The sequence below is a fragment of the Notechis scutatus genome, chromosome 1 (genome assembly GCF_049901735.1).
Source record: "Notechis scutatus isolate UNSWTSFEM ecotype Mainland chromosome 1, rNotScu1.2, whole genome shotgun sequence".
Classification (NCBI taxonomy): domain Eukaryota; kingdom Metazoa; phylum Chordata; class Lepidosauria; order Squamata; family Elapidae; genus Notechis; species Notechis scutatus.
The window spans coordinates 76,014,583-76,033,644 of NC_142009.1; the positions used below are offsets into that span (position 1 = coordinate 76,014,583).

At 38.3% G+C, this 19,062-nt stretch overlaps 1 protein-coding gene across 1 annotated transcript; it reads left to right on the top strand.

Annotated features, from left to right (window-relative positions):
- Nucleotides 1-1,275: 1,275 nt before the first annotated feature.
- PSMB1 (proteasome 20S subunit beta 1) lies at nt 1,276-9,630 on the top strand. Its single transcript, XM_026669490.2, has 6 exons — nt 1,276-1,440; nt 2,853-2,960; nt 3,747-3,828; nt 6,344-6,473; nt 7,980-8,086; nt 9,324-9,630. The coding sequence occupies exons 1-6, from the start codon at nt 1,334-1,336 to the stop codon at nt 9,507-9,509; spliced, it is 720 nt and encodes a 239-aa protein (XP_026525275.1). The 5' UTR covers nt 1,276-1,333; the 3' UTR covers nt 9,510-9,630.
- The last annotated feature ends 9,432 nt before the right edge of the window (nt 9,631-19,062 follow it).

The following is a 19,062-nucleotide window of genomic DNA, read 5'->3' on the forward strand; positions in this document are numbered from 1 at the left end:
CGTTTTTCAGTTACAATCTTTGCAGCATTCCCCATGATCACGTGACCAGATTTCCCATGCTTGGCAAGTATATTTATGACGGTTGCAGCGTCCAGGGGTCATCTGATCCTCTTTTAGGACCTTCTGACAAGCAAAATTTATTTTATTTATTTGATTTGTCAATCACTTACAAAATAATAGGTATAAGTATAAACATGAGTAAGAATACAGGAAATAGGTATGAATTAATGGGGACAATAGGACAAGGGACAGTAGGCACGATGGTGCACTTATGCACGCCCCTTAAATCAAATTAATGGGGAAGCCAGATTTGCTTAGCAACTGGGTTACTAATTTATGAACTACAGTGATTCACTTAACTGTGGCAAGAAAATGGGGCAAAACTAATTTAAATGTCTCATTTACCAACAGAAATTTTGGTCTCAATTGTGGTCATAAGTCGAGGAGTACCTGTACTCCATAGGCAGGCTGCCTTTCAGTGTTCAGAAAAGCTATGGTGTGACTTAGTTCTGCCTATTGTATGAATTTTCTATCAGCAATTCCCATGTTCTAATTTCAAAATGCAGATTTCAAGAATTTCTAACAAAAGTAATGAATCAGTTGAAGTCTGCCATATACACCATCAGTTGAATTTTCCCTGGGATAATTTCCATTTTTTGATCATTTTATTCCAATAGTTTACCGCAAGCATTAAGGAATGCCTACATGTCAGCCATCTCTTACATTACAACATAGTAACAATAGGGTTGAAAGGGATCTTTGGAGGTCTTCTAGTCCAGCCCTCCGTGCCCTGATCCCCATCCTGGAGAGATATGGCATCGTTTTTAATTCACAGTCCAACAGTTGCTGGAAAGACTGGAAACGATTCCCGGGTGCGTGTCTTCTTTTTCAAAAAATACTTCTTCTCTAATTATGCCCAATTCGATTTTACCCTGGCTGACACCGTCCTCCTCAACCGTGATCTTCACAGCTTTGAGCCAGCAAGATCTCCGGAGATTAGCAATAGCACTTAGACTTATATACCGCTTCACATTGCCTTACAGCCCTCTCTAAGCAGTTAGCTGCGTTCATACCACCAGCCAACGACGCTTCAGCCACGCGAGTTGTGGAAACCCAACTTTCACGGGACTTGCCCTGTCGTTAAAAAGTCCCGCGTCTCGGACGCGCAACCGGAGAACCCTTCCCGCAGTCTCCCCTTCCAACTGAGCTTTTTCATACCCCGCCTCGTCAGAGGGGGCGCTGTGACGGCGACATTAGCCGCTTCCGCTTCCGCTCCCGCCATCTTGCCGTGAGACAGCAAGCAAACAGGGGAACCGGTGGATTTGGAGCAAGGATGCTGTCGGCCGCTGCTTTCGCTGAACCTGTGTTCGGGTTGCCTAGAGAGGTTAGACAGAGCTCTGCGGTGCAACATCGCTTCTCTCCGTATACTTTCAATGGCGGGTAAGCGCTTCATTGGGTGCTTTTCTTTGGATACTTCCTCTCCCTTTAAGACCGATCCTGCCTTTCGACAAAGCATTCTCTCCCCAGTGGTTTTAGTTTCTTTTTCTCATCTCCCTGCGAAGTAGGAAAACAACAATTGTATTGTGTTTTTTCCCTCAAGCTCGTGTTTCTTTCATAACTTAAAAACTCGTGATTGGACCGCCATTTAGTCAGAAATGGTGTAGGGTCGCCTGCTTGGGCAGCGGGTTGGACTAGATGACCTACAGGGTCCCTTCCAACTCTGTAAATCTGAATCTATAAACCCTGATGTGGCTTCTAACTAAATGGATACAAAGGGTGGTAAAACTCAACAGGATCATCAGAGCCACAAAGGCTAATTTACTTTGACGTTAGAAGCAGCAGCAGAGCATAACAAGGTGGGTTTGGTGGTGCATTAAATGTAAGGATTCTTCCAAAGGTGACCCAGAATTTTAAGCAAGGCTGAATTTCCAGTAGCAACTGGTTGAAATTATCTCGTGCCAGAGCTATAATTCAAAAGCGATTTTCTAAAGCTAGCACAATTTTTTGCTTTTGATTTACAAATTCCTAAATAGTTATAACTCTCCAAGAGAAGCTTCCTTGGCACAAATATTAATGCACAAAGTAAGAGTGTAAGGTAGTTTTTGTTTGCCTTTTGGAAACTGACTAATAGTTTTTATTTGCAGCAGTGTTTTATCCTGCTTCAGATTCCACCTTCAGTTTTCTTATGGGCTGCTTCTTGTTCTTTATCCAGCTTACTTGGGGAACCCCAAATATTAGGAGCTTTAAATATTACATGTACGTTTTAAAAGAAAGGCAACAGTTTTCCTTAAAAGCTTGCCTTCTTAGTGTATTCAGTAATTTTTAAATGTGGATAAAAATACTAGGGAAATCTTCCAAGTTAATTAAATAGCATCTAGCATCTAAACTAAAAGAGGGCATCTTGGGGCATAAGTGTGCAATGTGATCCTGAAATCTCCATCCATGCATACTTGTGGCAAATTGGAATAACAGTTTCTTACCAACTTGAGGTGAGAAATGGATACTTAGAACTATCTTTGTATAGGATGAGTGGTGGAGAAGTTCCCTAATGTTTCTAAAAAGTAAACGTTTTTGAGGCAACCCTCTTCTCCCCAGCTCATACTGTGTGCCCATATGTATCATCATTGGGAAGTGTTGCCCCAGCTTCCCCAAAGCTATTGAACCCTGACTGAAGCCACAGATTTTTTTTCATTTTATGGCTATGAGCCCCTGATTATAATCCTCTTACATTTTTGAAAAAAGAAAAAATTCACAGCTAAAGCTAAAATGCTCAAATTTTAAGATTTCAGAGTAAATTTAAACAAATGAAGGCTAAACAATTACAAATAATAATATATATTTTTTTTGCTTAGGACCATATTGGCAATTGCTGGTGAAGATTTTGTTGTTGTCGCATCAGATACCCGACTGAGTGAAGACTATGCCATTCATAGCCGGGAGAGCCCTAAATGTTATAAACTGTAAGTTTAAAGTGGTAGATATTTTGATGCGTTTGATACAGACTTAGTCATATCTGGAACAAACCCATTAAAATTTTATTTTTATGTCAAAATACTAAAATTGTGTTAAAACAATCTGATATTAAATTTATCTGTTAAATGGAATAATGTTACATAAAATAAGATGCTTTACTTGACAGCCTGTTTTAATACTTCTACTTTAATACATTTTTCAGCTTCTCCAAATAAAGTGTATTCTTTCATCAAAGGGCTTGAAATGACAGGTTTCAGCACCCCGCACATCTAGTATTACATATCAAAAATATTATGAAAAATTCATGATGATACTACCAATTTGTTAATTTTGGTCATCACCCAGAATCATTTTGATGACTCTAATGAATAAATGAATGATAGTTGCCAGTGAACATACAATCAATAAAGTTGGTCAACCCCTCCCTCCTAAGCCATCAAAGTAAATAAATAGAATCACACTGTGTGTAAGTATAATCATATAATGGCATATTGTGAACTATATATACACATTCACACTTTGTGGTCACCACACTTTAGTGAACACAGATCCTGTTTGTGTAGAATCATAGCATTTGAGTCCAAAGCCAACTTTTAGTTCTAGAATTGTAAGTAGTAAACATTCTCCAATGGTTTATGAAAATTTGAACAGGAGGAATTCACATTTGACATCGATTATTGCAGTATGTAAATATGTAAATAAAATAACCCTAGGAAAATATATTGTAGTCTGTCAAAATTACTTACAATCTTATCAATACTGTGTTTGTACAGGACAGATACAACAGTTATTGGCTGCAGTGGATTTCATGGAGACTGTCTTACCCTTACTAAAATCCTTGAAGCAAGATTGAAGGTAAGTTATTGTATTTGGCTTAGTGGTGAAATTGTACTCATTTGCTATATTAATTTAGCAATAGCAATAGTACTTAGATTTATATAAGTGTTCACAGCCCTCTCTTTGATACTTTAACACTTAAATCTCTGTTTCATCCTTGTACATATAATGAATTCTGCATTTCTGCTTGCTCAGACTGTTACATAAGACAACTTTTTCAGCTAGTGTTAATTTACATATAATTTGCATAACAGTAAAAAACACAATATATATAAAAAAACCAGAAAATATCCAAAACAAATGTCTAAGGTTTCTTACTGTTCTGTGGAGATTCTCGGTCATCCATGTCATGAGTATCCCAAAGGTGCTTTTTCCAAAGGCAACTGGACTTTGTTTTTCCTAAAACAAAAAAGCACCTTTGGGACAAGATTTCTTACTGTTCTTTTTCCCAAGTTTCATCTTTTATATTCTGTAAAATACACTGCTCAAAAAAATAAAGGGAACACAAAAATAAGACATCCTAGATCTGAAGGAATGAAATATTCTTATTAAATACTTCGTTCATTACATAGTTGAATGTGCTGACAACAAAATCACACAAAAATTATCAATGGAAATCAAATTTAGCAACCCATGGAGGTCTGGATTTGGAGTTACACTCAAAATTAAAGTGGGAAAAAACACTACAGGCTGATCCAACTTTGATGTAATGTCCTTAAAACAAGTCAAAATGAGGCTCAGTAGTGTGTGTGGCTTCCACGTGCCTGTATGACCTCCCTACAACGCCTGGGCATGTTCCTGATGAGGTGGCGGATGGTCTCCTGAGGGATCTCCTCCCACACCTGGACTAAAGCATCCCCCAACTCCTGGACAGTCTGTGGTTCAACGTGGCATTGGTGGATGGAGCGAGACATGATGTCCGAGATGTGCTCAATTGGATTCAGGTCTGGGGAACAGGCGGGCCAGTCCATAGCATCAATGCCTTTGTCTTGCAGGAACTGCTGACACACTCCAGCCACATGAGGTCTAGCATTGTCTTGCATTAGGAGGAACCCAGGGCCAACCGCACCAGCATATGGTCTCACAAGAGGTCTGAGGATCTCATCTCGGTACCTAATGGCAGTCAGGCTACCTCTGGCGAGCACATGGAGGGCTGTGCGGCCCCCTAAAGAAATGCCACCCCACACCATTACTGACCCACTGCCAAACCGGTCATGCTGGAGGATGTTGCAGAACGTTCACGGCGTCTCCAGACCCTGTCACGTCTGTCACATGTGCTCAGTGTGAACCTGCTTTCATCTGTGAAGAGCACACGGCACCAATGGCGAATTTGCCAATCTTGGTGTTCTCTGGCAAATGCCAAACGTTCTGCATGGTGTTGGGCTGTAAGCACAACCCACACCTGTGGACGTCGGGCCCTCATACCAGCCTCATGGAGTCTGTTTCTGACCATTTGAGCAGCCACATGCACATTTGTGGCCCGCTGGAGGTCATTTTGCAGGGCTCTGGCAGTGCTCCTCCTGTCCCTCCTTGCACAAAGGCGGAGGTAGTGGTCCTGATGCTGGGTTGTTGCCCTCCTACGGCCTCCTCCACATCTCCTGATGTACTGGCCTGTCTCCTGGTAGCGCCTGCATGCTCTGGACACTACGCTGACAGACACAGCAAACCTTCTTGCCACAGCTCGCATTGATGTGCCATCCTGGATGAGCTGCACTATCTGAGCACTTGTGTGGGTTGTAGACTCCGTCTCATGCTACCACTAGAGTGAAAGCACCGCCAGCATTCAAAAGTGACCAAACCATCAGCCAGAAAGCATAGGAACTGAGAAGCGGTCTGTGGTCACCACCTGCAGAACCACTCCTTTATTGGGGATGTCTTGCTAACTGCCTATGCTTTCCACAACAGCATGTGAAATTGATTGTCAATCAGTGTTGCTACCTTAGTGGACAGTTTGATTTCACAGAAATGTGATTGACTTGGAGTTACATTGTGTTGTTTAAGTGTTCCCTTTATTTTTTTGAGCAGTGTATTTGGTTTATTCTATAAATTGTTAATAGATCTATTGACATGTAGCATTCAAATGAATGTTTCCTTAAGGAAGGTGCTAGAATATATTTCACTTGTATAGTGTTTGTTAAAAGGTAGTGGAAGTCACAAAAATAATTTGCTGCATTCTTTTTGTTGTTAACCTTGGTTGCATAAGTAAAATGTAGGAAATGTAATAATGAGTGGTCGTGGGTGTTAGAAAAGCTTATTGCAAACTTGTATATAAGAGTTGAATTTGTAACCAAAATTAGAAATTCAGTGATAGCTGTAGCAAAAGAAGAAAATTAATCTGACTTGGAGGGTGCAGTATAATAATCAGCTTTATTAATTTTTTCATTAATGAGTTTGGTTATTTTTCCTGGTTACAGCAAATGAGTGCTTTTTTCATTGTGTTATATTTTTTTCAGTGGGTAGCTTGCTGCTTAATTTGTGTTAGGAACAACTTTAGCAATAACATTTGCTTGCTTCTGTTGTAAATATGTTCCAGATGTACAAGCATTCCAATAACAAGATCATGAGTTCAGGCGCAATTGCAGCCATGCTTTCTACAATCCTGTACTCCCGACGCTTCTTCCCTTATTATGTGTACAACATAATTGGTGGATTGGATGAGGAAGGTAAAGTTCTGTTTGGATTAGTGTAAAAGTGCAAGGAAATCACCTCCCTTGAGATGTTGGATAATAGCTTTAAGTGGGAAAATAAAGGAATTCTTACAATATGATTCTGAAATTACTATGTCAATAGTAAAATCTTTCTGATGTGGATTGTATTTTAATATGAATATGGCAGTATTTGGTTTAGCACATATACTATAATATAAAGATTATTTAAATTTATTATAGTTGTAGTGGACTCTCAGTGCTTACAAAATATAATACTGAATGAAAACGATTAAAAACAAAACAAGGCAGCCTTGTCTAAAAACAGTCATGAAAGCAAAGCATGACAGCTCCACTTCCCCAAACATGTAAATCTCAGGATAGTAATTGCATATTGATAAATGTGTAAATCTTTAGTAGAGCATATGGTTTCACCATAATAGTTTTCTACTGTGGTATGAATCACAGTTGGTGGTTAAAGTGCAGTCCTCTGATATTTAAACAGGTTCATTTGAACTTATTCCATAGTGGAATAAGTTAAATTTTTTGGAATTTAAACTGGGGAAAAAAACCCTCTTTGGATATTTATGTTCAATTCTCAAAGGAAGGATTGGGTTTTTTTTAAAAGTGTTTCATCTTTCTAAACATACAATTCAAACAAACAAATATAAGGTTGGATCAAAAGACAAGCATTCAACAGACAAGTGCAGCTGGCTTTTATCCTAGGCTTGTCTCTCCTGAAAAGCCTCTTCTAAGTTTGAAGAACTCCGTGGAGTGTTATGTCCTGCAAGAGGCCCAAAGAAGAAGTCTGAACAAGGAACAAAGATTTCCATTTTGAATTGTTACATATCCACAAGGACAGAATCAAAATTTTCTTTCTATCAATATGATTCCTCTTTGGAACCAATTATTTTTTTATTTTGTAAACCAAGAAAATCTAGACTGCAAAAAATCTAAAATAATAGGTAGAAATATTTAATATTCATAATTGAATAGTAAGTATTTAGTATATGCTCTTAGCTATTGTTACCAGTCTTTAATTAAATTTTTTTTGGGGGGAAATCACTCCTTGTGATTATGTATATTAAGAAAAGAAGCAAATACATTCTTATTGTTTCATTTCTCCGTTTACAATAAACATTCTGTGGCAAAATTTTGGGAAATATGTTACAGACTTTACATTATACTTTTTACACAGTGGAAAATTTTTATTTAGTTCCTTATTTATATGCATTTCATGTTGCAATCAGTTAGGGGCCATACCTATTCTAATATATTATACCTGTTTAATAGATATACCTGTTAAAATGCAGGTTAAAGTTCTGTTTAAACTAAAGTTCTGACTAGGAAACAAATCTTTCCGTTTGCATTAGGTGGTTTAACCTGGTTCATTATTTTGTACTGTGTCCTCATTTTATTAGTGGTTATCATTTTGAATCAATTTTGTTACACTGCACTTAACTGTCAAATCCCCTTATTCCAGCATTTGACATTGCTTTAAATGTATTTTATTTACTTTTCTAGGGAAAGGTGCAGTATACAGTTTTGATCCAGTAGGATCCTACCAGAGAGATAGTTTCAAAGCTGGTGGATCAGCTAGTGCCATGCTGCAACCTCTGCTGGACAATCAGGTAAGTCTTCTTCCATTATTGTGCATGTATTGATATAGTGACGTCTGGAGCCTTAACTCTTTCTAAAATACTTGAAATTATTTGGGAGCTATCAAAATAATTTTTCAGAAGATGAAAGGATCCATCCCCTTAAGCCACAATGTGGTTTGTTCATTTGTTCATTTTGAAATTTGTGAAAACAATGTAGGAATAAGAAAAGTAAATTCATAACATTTTGTTGCAACTCTGCTTATGGCAGTTTAAAATGAGCCTTATAAGCCTAGATTGAATAGTTTTGTACAACTTGGTTTCTCTCTCTTGCCTACTAGTTTTAGGTTTTGTTAAGACACTTAAAATTTAATAGCTTGCGTATTTTTCATTGGACAATGAGTAAGAACACAGAGTTATGGTTTATTGGTTGAAGAGAGCTGGCCACTGCATGAGGGAATCTGAGCTGTGATTGGTTGCTGTGAGTGAAAAGAGAGAATTTCCTTGTTTCCCACTTTTTTTTCCTGTGTGTGCTTTCTGTGATTTACCTCCTGATGTTCTTTCTCTGTTGATGCTCCCGTTTGCCTACCTTATTTACATATATTTCTTTTATATAATATTGGTTGGTCTCAGTGTCTCTGACTCCATTTGGACACCAGCTGTGCAATTCCTGACAGGTTCTCTGTGAATAAATGAGAGGACAATCATTTCTATTTGGGTAGAATGTGTGTGAGTGTTCCTACAAAACCACACTGCAATCTAATCAGCTGTGTTGAGCCATGGACATTGGAAGTCTGCTCATGTACAAGTGCAGCTTCATCCCTCTTGATACTCCTCACTGATCTGAATGCTACTTTTATTTAAATGATAAGAACATCTTTGCTGTTGCAGTATGTTGATTTGCTACATTCAGATGATAGTTGTATTAATGCATCTGAACAGGTGAAATTGTTATAATGTAATGCTGAATCATTACTTTTCTAATCAACACAGACTTGTTCTACCAAGCTATAAAGCAGGGGTCCCCAACCTTGGCAACTTTAAGACTTGTGGACTTCAACTCCCAGAATTCCTCAGCCAGCATAAAATTCTGGGAGTTGAAGTCCACAAGTCTTAAAGTTGCCAAGTTTGGAGACCTCTGCTATAAAGCATTTAAAATGTGGGGTCTTTGGTGCTGTCTGAGCTTGCTTGTTTTCTTGCAAATGTTTAATTACCCTAACTAGGTAACATCAATCAGTATTTAAAATGTTTTTTTTTTTCTTTTTAAAAGGTTGGCCTCAAGAACATGCAGGGTGCTAAACAATTGCCTTTGTCCTTGGAAAAGGCTTTGCAGCTGGTAAAGGATGTCTTCATTTCTGCTGCAGAAAGAGATGTTTATACAGGAGATGCACTAAAGATCTGCATTATCACAAAAGATGGAATTAAAGAAGAAAGCTTTCCATTAAGAAGAGACTAACCACTGCATCATTCAAGTTAAAATGCTTGGTCTCTAACAGTCGTTTTTTATGCAGATTGTTTACAGGTAGCATGTTAACATTTGATAAATTAAAATAAGGAATAAAGAAATTAATGCTTCATTGTTAATGTTTCATGGCATGTTTTATAAATAGACTTTGGGTTATGTGATCTTAGGTCGTGGAGAGAATATATTCATTGTACAACCTAAATTTTTATTTGATGCAGGAATACAAGGAATTTCTTAAATGCCACATGATTCATTTGTTGTGTATTTCTATAGGCAAGCTGGCTGGGAATTCTTGAAATGTCAACATTTCTGCTTAAAAGTAGCCATGTGAATGAAGAACTTATATGCATATCTATATATAATATGCATTTTTAGAAAATAGCAGTTGAGGAACTCTCATTTCTTGGTACCAATTTATTAAAACAAAAAGAAAACCGATGACGTGTAGTTTTCCTCTCAGCATTATACAGTAGAAGTAATTTTCCATTGTCTTGCCTCCTGGGATTTTTTTTTAAAAAACTTCCCTGCCTTGACCTAAACCCTGGTATTCCCTACTGAGCTATTTAAGTACTAATTAGGCCTGACCTTACTTTGCTTCTAAGTGTAGATATCAACCATATGATACCACTTGCTGAAACTATTGATGGATAATTCCTCTCAAATACTGATTGCATTTTTCAAAAATTATTCAGAAGAAGTGCTTTAGGATGTAAGTGCAATGTCTCTACTAAAGTAGCCACATCTTTTAGACTTTTACAGGAACCTAAATAAAACTGTAATTAGTAGCATAAAGGAAAGATGCTATGATGAGGTTCAGCACTTCTCCAGAATCATTTTTTTTTAAAAGCAGCATTGTTCCACAGAATACTGTAGCACTCTCAGAAGAAAAATTTGCAAGGTTAATTATTCAAACATTGCTCCCTAATGTACAGTTAAAATTTTCAGCAAACAATGATAAAGTGCCAAGAGTACAGAAAAACCATGATTTTGTCAACGCGATGAAATGTGTATAATGTCGTCATAAAGCAAGCTCCATCCCTTACATACTTGAAAGTAATGTAATGAACCAAATACAGAAGGAGTAGACTTTTGCATTTATGATACTGCAGTATGCATTTCTTCTTCTTTTGTCTTTTCTTCTTCCACTCCCCAGATTTCCATGTACAGTGTCATGTATCAGTCTCTGCTTGAAAATTGTTCCAAAATATTCTTACAAGTAATCAGCAAACTTCTGTCACCTTTGGTAATCTATTAAGGAATATGGATGTAAGCAACCTATTGTTGGCTAATTGCTGCTAAACCATGCATGGAAATGGCTGCAAATTGGCAATAAGGATCATGTCATGTGCGTAAGAACTCCAAATTAAACCTGCAGCATCTCCAGAACAAAACTGGACAACTGGCCCAAATGTCATCATTCATCAGTGTTGATAATATTGGGCTAGATTAGTGTGGCAACTCCCAGAATTCCTGAGCCAGCATGTGTAAAGTTACTATAGTTGGTCACCAGTGGGCTAGATGGTTCTTTATTTAACAGGGAGAACGTTTTGTGTATTTCTGCTTTTGTAAGTAAAATATGAATGGAATTCATGTATCCTTTTCCTGGAACTTCAACTTACATTCTCCTATGACACTGTACATGAAAGAAGACAGTAAGCTCTGTGTCTCTCTAAAAAGGTGATTCTTTCATTAAAATTGGAAACCAGACGTTCCAGTCCAAAAAGATGGTTCATCTGAAGTTATATAGCCTGATTTAAAATGAATGTATTTCATCCATGTTGCACGGCAGTTTCACTTGTTCACCTGGAGTGGTGAAAGTCCATTCCTTTTTGTGTACTAAAATCAGTAAAAGAGTTGGTCTGTGAACAGTTTTTATACATTGGTATATCTCATTATGAAAAAAACTGGATTCCCCCCACCCTACCCCCTTTGGTTATGAGTGATGGATGAGAAAATGCTAGGTTCCCCATAGTCTTTAACTTGTTTAAACTCCTTGGGTTGCTATTCAAGGACAGTTTTTCTACCAAAGGGTTTGGCAAAGCTCTTGCATTAGTGGCCATTAGGTGGCAGCATTGTTATTTTAAAGAGAAGAGATCCTATGATTAAGAACCCTGGAAAATCTGACATATTATGTCTCTATATCTGTTAACATCCTCCTAGGCAGGTATTTTCATAATATGAGAATATTTGTCTTAGCATGAAGCTCTTGTCAGGAGAATATAGATGCTATCTTTATTTTTCATAGATAGAAATCAGGATGATATTAATACAATATTGTCTTGAATTGCTTACCAGTCAGTTTTATTTGGTGAACCCAAGTTTTAATTTTTATGGCAATGGAAGTCCAAATTTCTTTCTCCCTAACCAGTATATATGATTTTATCCTCCTTTGCCATATATTCCCATTACCAATATGTCTAAATACTAAAACATTATCTTTCCTTGCTAGATGTTGCCCTTTTATACCTTGTTCTTTTCTGTACTTGATATCTTTTAGCTGATGTTCATCAGAATAGCAACAGGATTTCTGCTAAGTGTCCTCTATCATCTCTGAGATGAGTCAGTTTCAGCTCTCATATTTCCTCTGCATACTAAATCCTGCTGTTAGGATCATAGCATATTTGTTGTCTTTTATGCAACAGTTCAGGCAACATTCAGGAGTTACATCTCCAGCATCTTGACTAGGGGGAGGTTTTTGTCCATCAGATGTTGCTAGTCTCCACCTCCAACATCTTTTCCCATTTTTTTTGATGGTTGAATTTGTTGTACGTTATAATTCTGAAACGTAGGTAGAGTGACCACTGATGAAGGATGCAATTACTCCAGCAATCACGTCTTGTAATATTTTTTTTGCCTAAATAAAAAAATAGTGATGTTCACTATGAACCATGCCATGAAAACTTAAGCCCTGATATAAATTAGGATGAGCAATCCTTCTAGAGGTTTCTGTATTATGCTTCCTCCCAGTCCTAGCTAAACAGTCAAGGATAAGGTCTCCTGATAGGTTGAATTCCTCATTTTTAACTCCCAACTAAATAGTGCATGCTATGTGAAAAGTGAAAGTGCCAACTGCATAGCATTTCCTAACCTAATTCTTCTCATATTGGTAGGGAATTCCGTCAATTGCAGGCATAACACAGTGCAAAGAGGAAGGTGGGACTAAACTATTGATTAGAATAAGAGAAGCCCATTTTCAAAATGTCATAGGTGGCCTTCATTTAATGATCACTCATTCAGTGATCTAAGATGACACTAAATGAGTAGCACATGCAATGGATCCTTGAAGATGTGGCCATTTCAGCATTCTTTTGGTCATGTGATTGTGTTTTGGGCGTTCAACAGCCAGTCTGCACTTCTGACTAGCAGTTTCCTGCAGTCACATAATTGTAGTTTATGATCTTTCCTGCTGGCTTCCCCATAAGCAAAGTCAATGGGGAAGCTAGCAGGAAGTTGCAAGTTACATGAAAGCCATGGTGGCACAGTGGTTAGAATGCAATATTGCAGGCTAATTCTGCAAACTGCCAGCAATTCAATCCTGACAGGCTCATGGCTGACAGTCTTCCATCCTTCCGAGGATGGTAAAATAAGGACCCAGACTGCTGGAGCAATATGCTGACACGAAACCGCTTAGAGAGGGCTATAAAGCAGGGAAAGTCTTAAGTGCTATTGCTACTTAACAGCAACAAGGACTACATGAAATATGTATACCAACCTTTGCCAACCCGACGTCACAAGGTTTTTTCACTTATGATAGTGTCAATAATTGTCATATAATGATGGAGTTCTCAGTGCTAATTAGTGTTGTCGAATGAGGACTACTTGTACAGCCATCAAAACCTTGTCTCACAGAAATGTTGTAAAGACAAATGGGATGGATACACAATATGTATTGTGTATAAGCTATTTGGAACAGAGATGCAACAAGAACAAAGTGAACATTTTAAAACACTTGTTTGATGTTTGATTTTGGTTGCTTTGAGTCACTGTTGACTCCTGGCAATTGCCTGGATGAATTCCTGTGGTTTTTTGGGCATGATTTCAGAAGTGGTTTGCCACTGCCAGCTTCATAGGGCTGAGAGGGAATGATTGATCCTTGATTATCCAGTTGCCTATGGTGGGACTAGAGATCACAGTTTCCAGGTGTCTAGCCTGATGCCTTAACTATTACATCAAACTGGCTTGTTGAATATTGCTTACCTAATTTAATTATAGTTGGTCCCTTGTAAATGCAAATCTATGAAGCTTTCAGTTCAAAGTGACAATCTGGGAATGGCTGGTATGCATATTTCAGGGACATCCCCTTTTTGCAATTCATACAATCATCTTGTCTGATTTTGTTTTATTGTGATAAAATTATCACACACTATTTAATAAGATAGGAGGATAACATTTGCTGCTGTCATAAAGCCTTAAGCATAACAAGGTCCATCACCTATTAATGTCCCTCCTCAAACAAGCTCAGCCATTATGATCATCAAACACAGCTAATAGCCCCTGAATGACTGAAAGTCCAGCCGTCCATCTATTCTATGTAAACACCAAGCCAAAGTCATATTCTGGATCAGAGGATTCAGAAATCCCCCATTTTAATTGGATAATGAGTTTATTTTTTGTTCATGGATCATCTTCCTAAGTAGGCCATCTGGTATAGCAATCATACAATGCTCTTTCACGTTTGTGTAATGTCAGCCCACAGAGATATCCAATTTTAATCCTAAGTAGTTTTCATTCAAACACATGAATGTTCAGTTATCAGTGCACAGTTTAGAATCTCGAAAAGGGCTTACAAGTATCTTTGGCCATGTTCTCACCGTCAGTTGTGAGTTGAATGTTCTCAGAAAGCTACTGAAATCAATTTGCTTTTACTGCATAACATATCCTTGATCCTAAGTAGTTTTCAAACATTCTGAGGAGATAAGGTATGTACAAGACAAAACAGTTCTCAATATATTTTGTTTAATGAAAGTCTTGCAATATACATGTTTTATGATGCCCAGAAGCCCACAGTGCAGTACCACCTAAGAATTTAATCAGTAGCCTATCATCTCTTTTCCACATAGGTTAACATTTATTTCCAGATAGAAATGGGGAGAAGGGAACGTGAATACTTTAATGAAAGCCATAGTCACCACAAATGGGAAGGCAATGACCACTTTAAATTTGATCTGAAAATAATCCAGACCAATGAATGGGTTCATTTGAATGCTCTCCATTGTTCAATACTCCTCAGAGTTTTGTGGTTCATTCTGTGGGTTGGAGTTTTTAAGTTTAGCCCAGTGTGCAGTTTGCCATTTAGCTGATGAGATGTCAGTTTGCCAGAAGGTGGACCCATGCATTCTCTCCCCCCCACCCCTTCTCTCTCTGTGTGCATTTATTTGCTAACTGAGCAAACAGTTGTATTTTAACCATGCCGCAGTAGCAGCAATCCCTCTGCTAGCTGAATCTGAATTAATCTGGACTAACATTAAATGTGGCTTCAGCAAAAACAAAACCCTACATGTTCATGTCATTTTGACAATTAAATGAGTGAATATATGTGATCATAAAAACCAACCATAACCATGTTTCTTGATGGGGAAAATATCTAAAATTTTAATCCATAGTGGTTTGATATCTTTATCTCCATGTTCTGGAGAACCTCAAAGCTTACTGCTTCTTTTGGCTCAATTTGTAGGATATTAAGGTATCACCTTGTTATGCATATTCAGTTTCTTTTCCTGTTCCATCCCACATTAATGACATTTATACATAAAGCACACTTGTAAAAATCTCAAAAATGCCTTTACTTTTTTTTTTCAACTTCTTTTTTAAATAAGATTCTCAAGGCAAGTCTTTTACAAGATAGGATAAGTTAGAATTGCAATCTATTTGCTCTCAGCTATAGAATGAACATTTTAAAAAAGCCCTTTGAACATATGTATCACAACACAGAAATCATTTCCTATTTGAATGTACGTTTGGTTCAGATTATTATATGCGCCATATCGTATCAGCTGAGTTTTTTCTTAAATGGCAGTGGTTTGTCACAACTGATCTGTTGCTTGCCATGTTTGAGGCAGAAAACTTGATTTGCCTGTTCACAGTGGCAATAGTTCCCTGACTAATAAGTCCTGTCATCTGCTATCAGATCCTTTTGGATACCGTGAGAAATGCCCCTGAGATGGCACTGACCGAGTCTGAAATCTTCAATTTCCAGAGCTTGTCCTAATGTCACTGAATCATGTTTCCTTCTCTGTGGTTGAACGTACATTTAGAGCATATTCTTATAGTATACAAAGTTCTGATAACTACTGATTCAAATGAGAATGGGAAGTAGAATGTACCATCCTTTCAGACTGTCATGTTTCCACAGTAGAGGCCTCCTCCCCTTCCCCTCCTCCTCCTCCTTGACTTCCTCTACATATTTTTTTCTTAGAAATAGTAACTTGAAGTGATTTCAATCTCATAATAAATCTTAATATGGGAGGAGGTGATCCAAACATGCAGGAGGATCAAATGGAAACCAGAGCTCTGAACTACCCTGTACAATGGCTATGGAAGGTATTAAAAGTTACAGGAAATGATACCCTCCTCCCCACCGTGTCCTTCAGATCCTGGCCTGTTTTGATCTCTATCTCTACCATCATTGAAAATAAGCTGTTTTTCTAATCTGAAGGGACTTGAGGGGAACTTGATATTGCCTGCATGCCAGTAACAAAAGCTATTACCATCCCTTCCATGCATGGGGTATTTCTGTTCTGATTAGATTTCAGGAAAGCCACCCTTCTCACAAATCTCATGCTTAGCAATTGGTTTCCCCCTCTCAGATTTGGCTGGAAGGATCTTTTAAATGCAGGATAATGATGTGTGACATTAAGCAGATAGTTAATCCCATCCCTTAAGCAGATGTGGCAACAAACATACAGGGTGATAAGTGTTTGTTTGCTAGATGTAGAGTGGACTCACAATCTTCTTGGTGCTACATTTACTCCTTCAGCCAAATGGAGAGGGAAATGGACAGTTTTAACAGCTGCCCAGACTAAAAGTTTCCCTAACTCCTTCCTCAGTGGCAACCTCTATGATGTTTGAGTAGGCAGAATACACTTGTAAAATTAATTTTAGAAAGACTTTGCCTGTCTTCTCACAACTATCTTTTTCCATTGTTGTGCAACATTAAAATTAGATTCAGTTTCACACCTCAAAGTATATGTTGGGGGGGGGGGATCCAACTTCCTTCAAGACCAGAGAAATTACTCATTTTGCACTGTCAGTCAGAAGAACCAGATAGGTATCATTCTTTTAGAGAAGACTGTAGTCAGGATATTGAGGAAAAGTTACCATCTGCTAATATTATAATAGAGATTTGGAACAACCTTGTTTATTTTACTTCATTTGCTCAGTTTCTATAGCTGCTCGTATCAATATCAAGTACAACTGTCAGGGACATTCTGGGGGCCACTATAAAGCGTATGAGTTCACGATGAGGACCCATTTCCATCTTGATCAACTCCGTCATTTGGGTAGCTGGGGTCCCCCCAATTAATGTTCCATCCACTTGCTCAAATCGGATTGAGCGTCTTAGTGGGTTAGTCTTTATGCCCAATTGATCAATGATAGGAAGCCCGATAAAGCATATACAAACAAAAGAAAACCCAAACTAACAGCAACCAGAATATGAACAGAATAAGAGACTTGGAAGGGACCTTGGAGGTCTTCTAGTCCAACGCCCAGCTCAAGCAGGAAACTACCATTTCAGACAAATGGTTGTCCAAACTCTTCTTAAAACCCTCCACTGTTGGAGCATACACAACTTCTGGAAGCAAGCAGTTCCACTGAATTAACTGACAGGAAATTCCTCCTTAGGTTGCTTCTCTTCTTGATTAGTTTCCACCCATTGCTTCTCTGTCCTGCCCTCAGGTGTTTTCACAGAACAGATGGCCTCCCTCTTCTTTTGGCAGTCCCTTAGATATTGGAATACTGCCATCATGTCATCCCTAGCCCTTCTTTTCATTAACTAGACATTGCAACAACCCCTCAATTGCAATGTAGCCAAGAAGTGGATTCTGTCACAGAACCTGGTCTTCCAAACTTTATCAAAGGCAAGCTTATTCCAGATGGCGGGCAGATCAGCAGAAAAGTGTCTTCTTCAGGGCTCTGCCAGTCAACGTGCTTTGGCGGATGGAACCTGCAAAATGCCACTGCTGCCAGATTGGACAGGGCAACTAGAAACACCTGGAAGAGTGGATCCTGTAACGTTAATATTCATCCATCCACCCATCCATCCAGTGGCGCATTTCAAAATAGTTTACCACCAGTTCGGTGGACGTGGCTTGGTGGACGCGCTTTTTGTGCGTGCACACTTTGCATGTGCACGCACCAAACATGAACTTTGCACATGTGCAGAGGCTTTCCGACTCACCTCCTGCAATCCTGCACTCTCCCTGTAGCTTCAGCAGCTGACGCGCGGCAATCGGCTGTGTCACGCAAAGGAGCTGAGCTTCAGAAGCAGGGAATAAAGGTCAATAAGGGAGTCCGGGCGGGCGGGTGGGCCCAACAGCAGCTCCTCAAAGAGAACTGGTTCAGTCTCTGTTGATCTTTGGCACTACTGGTACGCCAGAACCAGGCTGAACCGGTAGAATAGCACCACTGCATCCATCTAATCTTGCTACCATGAGAATATCTTGCAGCATGCTATGCTATATGGTTACCGAGATTTATTTATATATTCAATTAATCGAATTGCAGAGCCATCCACCTATAACCCTGGGTGGCTCACAACATTAAAACAAAAATATACACAAATACAAAATAAACCAGAAATAAAACACGCAGCAGAGAAGCATTAAAAAAAAAAGCCCTCATCACAGCCAGGAAACAGCTCACGAATTGCTTCATCATATGTGCAGATTTATGTCAATGAGCCAACTTTCAAATATCAGGAGCAGAAAGTTAGCACTTGATATTCTATTCAATGCCATTGGGTTTTAAAATGAATTAGTAAAAAATGTTTTTTTAAAAAGAACAAAACATGTTTGTTGTCCCGTGAAAAATATTTTCTACAATTATTAATTTTCTGAGATTTTGTATCAATGTTAAGCAGGCTGCTTCTTTTTTAATGATGGTAGTAGCCATGGGAGTATTAGTCACTCATCTTTTCTCTTTATGTTTCTTTTTCCATTCTTATGTGATGGATGCTCATTTCACATGTTGATATACAACCTTCAACTATATTGGGATTGTTCGACAACCTGGCAAGCTAAATCTTTCACTTGATCAGATTCTGAAATCTGATTCATATTGTTATTATCACCCTAATAATAACAATACGAATCAGATTTCAGAATCTGATCAAGTGAAACATTTAGCACGATCAGGCAAAAATTGTACACATGGATGAAATTGCTGCAGACTGAACTAGTATTGATATATAGTTATTGTCAATAGAACCAACCTAATTATTCCACAGGAACTGAGTAATATTGAGTGATCCAATATATAGCCAAATCTGAATGGGCTGGTTTGGTATTTTTGAAACTTAGCAACATTAAGATGTGTGGACCTCCAC